Source organism: Saccostrea cucullata, unplaced genomic scaffold, assembly GCF_032062105.1.
Source record: "Saccostrea cucullata isolate Sc308-1 unplaced genomic scaffold, CSIRO_AGI_Scuc_v1 ctg2606, whole genome shotgun sequence".
NCBI lineage: Eukaryota > Metazoa > Mollusca > Bivalvia > Ostreida > Ostreidae > Saccostrea > Saccostrea cuccullata.
The window spans coordinates 87,585-94,607 of NW_026926328.1; the positions used below are offsets into that span (position 1 = coordinate 87,585).

Genomic DNA, 7,023 nt, shown 5'->3' on the forward strand with positions numbered 1-7,023 from the left:
TACCGAGTTTCCATACTTTTTTACTTTTAACAGCAAACTACTACTAAACAATAAACACAAGAAAGTAGTAATAACTCGGCAAGAAATCAACAAATTATCCTTATAAATTTACATACTCAAGTATAACATACAGTGACTAGATAGTATAAATCTCAGAAAATGATTTGGACATAAACCACGTGCTTAGCCTTACATAAAAAAAAACAGGTCATGTTAACACTGCAAAAATAATACTTAAAATAGCTGAAACATTAGACATTACAAGGTTTGCATTTTAACACATGAATTATAAGATCTTAAAATTATATCTAATGAAAGCGTACTTACGCTATAGGGCTACAAAGTCAAAAAATGTAGAAACAAATTTCGCACATGTATAAATATGGCGCTTGCCAAACAACGGGGAATAACTCTTGAAATAAACAAAACAAAAAGTTAACTCGTGCAAAGTTGATTCGGAGACATTACACTCCCCGCCTAATATCTGAAAGATATTACAATTTACAGACATTCTCATACAATTTACAGACATTTATCAGTCAATCAAGATAACGAGTTCTGTAATAGGACGGATATATGTCGTTGGTTTACCATCTCTGATGACGCGTACCTCAACTGTTCTTACTTTGTGGTCACTCTCACTCTCAAATGTGTTCACAATTAGTCCCAGGGGCCAGTGTCCACGGTGTGCTTCTTTATCACGCAAAAGGACGACATCCCCGACTTTCACATCTGGACGTTCATGCTGCCATTTACGTCGCACTTGGAGTTGCTGTAGGTAACCATTCCGCCAATGTTTCCAGAAAATATCCGACAGACACTGTACATGTTTCCACTGCTTCCTGTATATATCCTTGATATCAGTTGAGCTAACAGGATGAACGTCAGGAAATTCCTTCTGCGTAAGCAACATCGAAGGGCTGATAATATGCGGACTTTCTGGGTCAGATGATACTGGACAAATGGGTCTTGAATTTACTATGGCACAAACTTCGCACATAAAGGTGCACAAGACTTCATGCGTGAGCTGTTTTGTGTTTGCGTTGAGTAACATTGAGTCCAGTATTTTTCTTGACACACCAATCATCCTTTCCCAGGTTCCACCTCGGTGTGATGCATGTGGGGGGTTGAAAGTCCAAATTATCCTATTCTCAAGAAGGTAATTGTGAATAGGTCCCTTTTCTGTGTAGACAGCTTCAGCCTTTATGTCATCAAGGGCTCCTAGAAAGTTGGTTCCCCTGTCAGAACGGATTTCCTTCAAAGGTCCACGAATTGAGATGAATCGTCGTAAGGCATTAATAAACGATGAGCTGCTCATCTCTTCAATAACCTCTATGTGTATTGCTCTTGTTTTCATGCATGTGAATATTACAGCCCATCTCTTGCTTTGGGAAAGGCCACCTCTAGTTCGTCGGGCCACTACAGGCCAAGGTCCAAATACGTCGACCCCGACTGAACTGAATGGAGGTCCAGGCGTAACTCGGTCTGGTGGTAAGTCAGCCATCTGTTGGAATTCTAACTTCCCTCTGAGTTTCCTGCACACTACACATTTGTGCAGGATGGAATTAACAAGGCGCTTACATCCAATGATCCAAAAGCCCTTGGATCTTACTGTACCTTCCGTTATGAGTCTACCCTGATGATAAACTTTCTCATGCAGATGAGTAACGAGAAGTGTGGCGATGTGCGATTTCCCTGGAAGAATGATGGGATTTCTTTCATCTATAGAGAAAGGTGCCTTATTCAGACGTCCACCGACACGTAAAATTCCATCATCATCTACGAAAGGATGAAGAGCAATGATGTTGCTTTTCAAGGAAAGTGGTTTCTTCTCCTGTAAACGCTTCATGTCATCTCCATACCAGAATTTCTGTACTTCCCGGATAATGAAACGTTCTGCTTCTTGAGTGTCTTCAATACTGCGCACTGAAAACTTGACCTTGCCTCTGCAAAATCTCTTTAGGTATGAGATCGCATTCACTAATCTCGTCCATGAGGAGAACTTTTCAAATCGACTCACTAAATGTTCCTTCACCTCTGTTTTCTTGACACAAACTATGGGCCGTATTTCTGCATCCGTGTCTGGGTTGACTAAGGGGAAGCTTTCATCCTCTACCTTCTCTACAGACCTCAATTGTATTGGTCCTCTGAGCCAATCGCTTTGAGACAAGTGCTCGACAGATGTATGACACCGAGTTCCAATGTCAGCTGGATTGTCCTGTGTGGAAACAAAGGACCACTGCTCTGGTTTAGATCGCCTATGTATCATGCTGATCCGGTTGCTGACATAATTGTAGAATCGGCGAGTTCGGTTATGCAGGTATCCTAATACAACCTTGCTATCTGTATAGTATTTTGCGGTATCTTGATTCAAGTCGAGCTGTCGGAATACTGTCTGAGCTAGTTCTGTGGCTAGAAGTGCGGCACAAAGCTCGAGGCGTGGTATAGTACTTCCTTGCTTAGGCGCTATCCTTGACTTTCCAACGACAAATCCGGTACTGACTTTGCCTACATCATCAACTGTCTGTAAGTACACAACGGCAGAAATTGCCTTCTCTGAGGCATCCGAGTAAACATGAACTTTGCTTGAGGTGGCACAACTTAAGGATACTGAGGTATACATCCTTGGAACGCACAGATCTTCCAAGGCATGCAGAGAATGCTGCCATCTAGACCATTCTTCTTCACGATCCTTAGGTAGGGGTTCGTCCCAGTTATCATTGTCCTCACATATCTCCCTGTAAAGTATCCTACCATGTATGATTATAGGTGCGATAAACCCAAGAGGATCAAATAAACTGTTGATTATGGACAGAAGACCTCTTTTCGTGAACGGTTTTTCTGGGATACGTGCACTAAAGGTCAAACAGTCTGAATTGATGTCCCATGCTAAGCCAAGGCTCTGTTGGATGGGTAGCTCATCAGCAGCAATATCAAGCGACTTAAGATTCTTTTCTAAATCTTCAACAGGAAAGGCCTCCATGACGTCAATGCTGTTCGATGCAATCTTGTGGAGTCTGATCTTGGCTTCGTCCTTCAGTACTTGCTGCGTTTTCTGAAGCAGATCTATGGCCTCATCACTTGATACCACAGACATGAGCCCGTCATCAACATAAAAATTTCTGGTGACATAATTCTGTACATCAACTTCCGCCTTTTCAACTGTCTTGCGTAAGCCATATGTCGCAACTGCTGGCGAGGGCGTGTTCCCAAACACGTGCACCCGCATACGGTATTCGATTAACTCTTCACATGGATCATTGTTTCTGTGCCAGAAGAAACGGAGAAAATCTCTATGGTCCTCTCTGACCAAGAATGAATAAAACATCTGTTCTATATCTGCCATAAAGGCCACTTTGTTCATACGGAAACGCATAAGTACTCCAAGTAGTTCATTGGTTAGGTTGGGTCCTGACAGCAGTACTCCATTAAGAGAAAGGCCCTTGTATTTGACAGACGAGTCAAATACACCACGTATTTTGTCAGGCTTCCGCGGGTGATAAACTCCAAAGAGAGGTAAGTAAAAGCATTCTTTCTCTGCTGGTAAGGGCGGAGCTACCTCCATTGCACTACTGTCTATGAGTCCTTTCATGAAAGTCACAAGATGTTCTTTTTTGATCGAGTTCCTCTTCAGACTCGCATCCAACATGTGGGCCCTCTTCAAAGCTTGAAGTCTGTTGTTTTCCAGAACTGGCCTCGGTTTCCGAAAAGGTAATGGAGCTTTCCACTTTCCGCTAGAATCTTTCTCAAAACCTTCCTCCATGATCTGCAGGAACTGACGATCATCTACAGAGAGGCCAACTTGGTCGTCGTCTGCTGATGTTTGGAAAATATCTTTCCCAACTGCATCTTGATGTGGTACAATGTCCCCTGTCAGGCGGAAACTGTTTCGACATGGTTCGAAAATGGTTTGGCGGCCATCTTCAATCACCGTAGTTTTGTAGACAGTGACACCTTGTGGCTTGTGTAATCTGCCAAGGCACACATCTCCTATCACTACCCAGCCAAAACTCAATTTCTGTGCGAATGGTGAGTCCTTAGGTCCTACTCGCTGATCATGTATATGGTGCGCTTCTATCAAGTCTCTACCAATCAGTAAAAGTATTTTGGCATCTGTGTCAAGTGGCGGCAATGACAGATCTCTAAGATGCGAGTGGTGTTTGAGGACTTCTGGAGTCGGTATCTCATGTCGCTCGTCTGGAATTTCATTGCACTCTGTAATAGTAGGGAGTTCCATTACCGTAGATCCATCGACTGCAGCTATCATCAAACCAGAGGCTCTGCGACCGCTTGAGCGAATGCGTCCAGCACACGAAGTAAGCGTGAATGAATGAATCTGACTATTGGGAACATCCATAAAGTCAAATAGCTCGGATCTTCCAAGTGTTGTGTTACTCTGGTCATCAACAAGAGCATAAAGGCGCAAACGTTTTGAAGGTATCCCCTTTGGATACACGTCCACCAGAACAGCCTTTGCACATGATCGTCCGGAAAACTGTTCCCCACAAACAGTAGTACACTTGGTAAGAACATTGCCCTCCTCCCCGCCATTCTGTCTCTGGCCTTGAGAGCTGTCAGGTGGATGCAGAGCGGTAGGGTGCTGTATGCTTCCACAGTCCTCGCACTTCACCTCTACATGGCAGGCCTTGAACGTGTGCGTATCTGATTCACAGCACTTGTAGCACAAGTTGTGCTCTCGAAGGTATTGTTTACGATCACGAATAGATTTCTTCCTAAATGCTCTACACTGATTTAATGTATGCTCAGCATTGTGAATAGGACATCTCTTCTTTGTAACAGTATGGTCTCTTGTTGACTCTTTAAAGTCAGTCTTCTTGACAGTCACTGATTTCACTGGTTTGAAGTTGGATCTTGGTGCTTTCTGATCTCCTGCAAAGGTCGGAGCAGCTTGTAAGCCAGGATCATTCATCATGGTTGAAACTTCCTTTACAAAGTCACAGAATACCCTGAATGGAGGGTACGGGACGCCATGAGTCAGCTTGTATTTTGAAGCTTTAGAAGTCCATTTGTTTTGCAAACTGGGTGTCAACTTTTGTACTATGGGAAGGACTCCCACTGATGTGTCAAAGTAGCTGAAAAGTTGGCTGTACCTCGGATTCTCTTTCAAAGCCATTGTTTCACTTAAGATATCAGAGAGTTTGTACAGACGTCTTGGTTCGCTTGCACTGATTCGCTGGAAATTAGCTAGTTTAGACTTTATCGCTGTTTCGACTAGTTCAGGTGAGCCGTATCTTTCCTCTAGCCTGGTCCATAAAGTTTCACAGCCTTGAGAAGGGTTACACATTGTGGCTGCCCTGATGCTTTTGGCATGTTCCTTTGACTCGGGCCCAAGCCATCGGATCAACAAGTCCAACTCTTCGAGCGGTGTGACTGATGCATCCTGAACCACGGATCTAAAACTTGCCTTCCATGCAACAAAATTCTCTGGCTTGTCGTCAAAATTTACCAGTCGTGTTAGCATTAAGTCCTTTTTAAGCATGAAGCTAGCGAGACTGGCTACGCTGTTCTGTGTTTCAAATGGTCTGATTGGAGAATGGGAAGTGGCGACTTCTACTGTTTCTGTTGCGGGAGACTTTTGTGCTGGGACAGACTCAACATTTTGTTCCAAAACTTCCTTCTCCCATGTTTCACTTTCTTTTAGTTTGTTCACTTCTTCCACGAATTTCCTTGTGCGTTCTGAAGAGTCAATAACAGAATTAGATTTCCTTGATAAATTATCAATGTCCATTTCCTCCATTGCACGCAATTCTGCTTGGGCTGTTGCCAATTCTTTTTGTGCATCCAGACACTCTAATTCTGTCTCTATTTCTGCTTTTTTCCTTAGTGCCTCTGCTTTGGACTTTTTCTCCTGTTCATCAAGTCTGGCTTGTTCTTTCTTCAATTCAGAAGCCTTTTGTACAAACTGCAGTCTTGCTTTGGCTGCCTCTGCCTTTACTCTCTGCTCAAATAGCATGGAAGTTGTACTTCTGGAAGTTGTACTTCTAGATGTGGAAGATCTGCTTGATCTTGAATTTCTGCTTGTAGATCTCGGAGCACTTTTTAACGACACATTGTCTGTTAAGTCATGTGAAAGTTTGGGTTTTAAGTCTGGTGAAAACTTTGTATCTTCATCCTGTTGTTCCATAATTGTGTCAATTTCCTGGATGATACTTTCTACTTTCTGTTCCAAGGAGGACATGACTACCTCTTGTGCAGCTTTTTCTCTTCTGCTTTCCTCAGTATTTTTTCTCACAAGAAAATCCAGGAATTCTTCACTAATCTTATGGTAGTCACGTGACAGTTTGAGTAAACTTTCTTTTAGAATTAAGAGGATTTCTGTCCTGCCAATGTTGTTTGTTAGTTCGTCGTGCGAATGTCTCATTTCATTTTCTAGTTTTTTCCTCAGTCTTCGCAATTTGTCGCAAAACTTATTAACATCTTGTTCATAGACCTCACGTCCTGCTGCTGTTAACTGTCTGTTTAAGCGACTTTCATGATGATCTTGATGATTCGATTCATCTTCATTCGAATGGCCTTGATTCTTCATGACTGCCTGAGTCCTAGCTGTTTTACTATACTGGAACAGTTAATATTGAGAATGCTTCATCTCCGTTTTCATCTGCTTTAATCAGTATTGGTGCAGTAAAACACTGTAAATTACACAAAAAGTTATTAGAAATTACATACAAAATGACTGACATAAAATGTAGACTATATAATGTAACATTTATGACCGTACCGAGTTTCCATACTTTTTTACTTTTAACAGCAAACTACTACTAAACAATAAACACAAGAAAGTAGTAATAACTCGGCAAGAAATCAACAAATTATCCTTATAAATTTACATACTCAAGTATAACATACAGTGACTAGATAGTATAAATCTCAGAAAATGATTTGGACATAAACCACGTGCTTAGCCTTACATAAAAAAACAGGTCATGTTAACACTGCAAAAATAATACTTAAAATAGCTGAAACATTAGACATTACAAGGTTTGCATTTTAACACATGAATTA

General features: G+C 41.9%; 1 protein-coding gene across 1 annotated transcript; it reads right to left on the reverse strand.

The window, feature by feature from the left end:
* Window positions 1-535: 535 nt before the first annotated feature.
* On the reverse strand, window positions 536-6,547 carry LOC134271399 (uncharacterized). The gene has a single exon (XM_062753604.1). It carries the CDS (start codon window positions 6,545-6,547, stop codon window positions 536-538), a length of 6,012 nt encoding a protein of 2,003 aa, XP_062609588.1.
* Window positions 6,548-7,023: the final 476 nt, after the last annotated feature.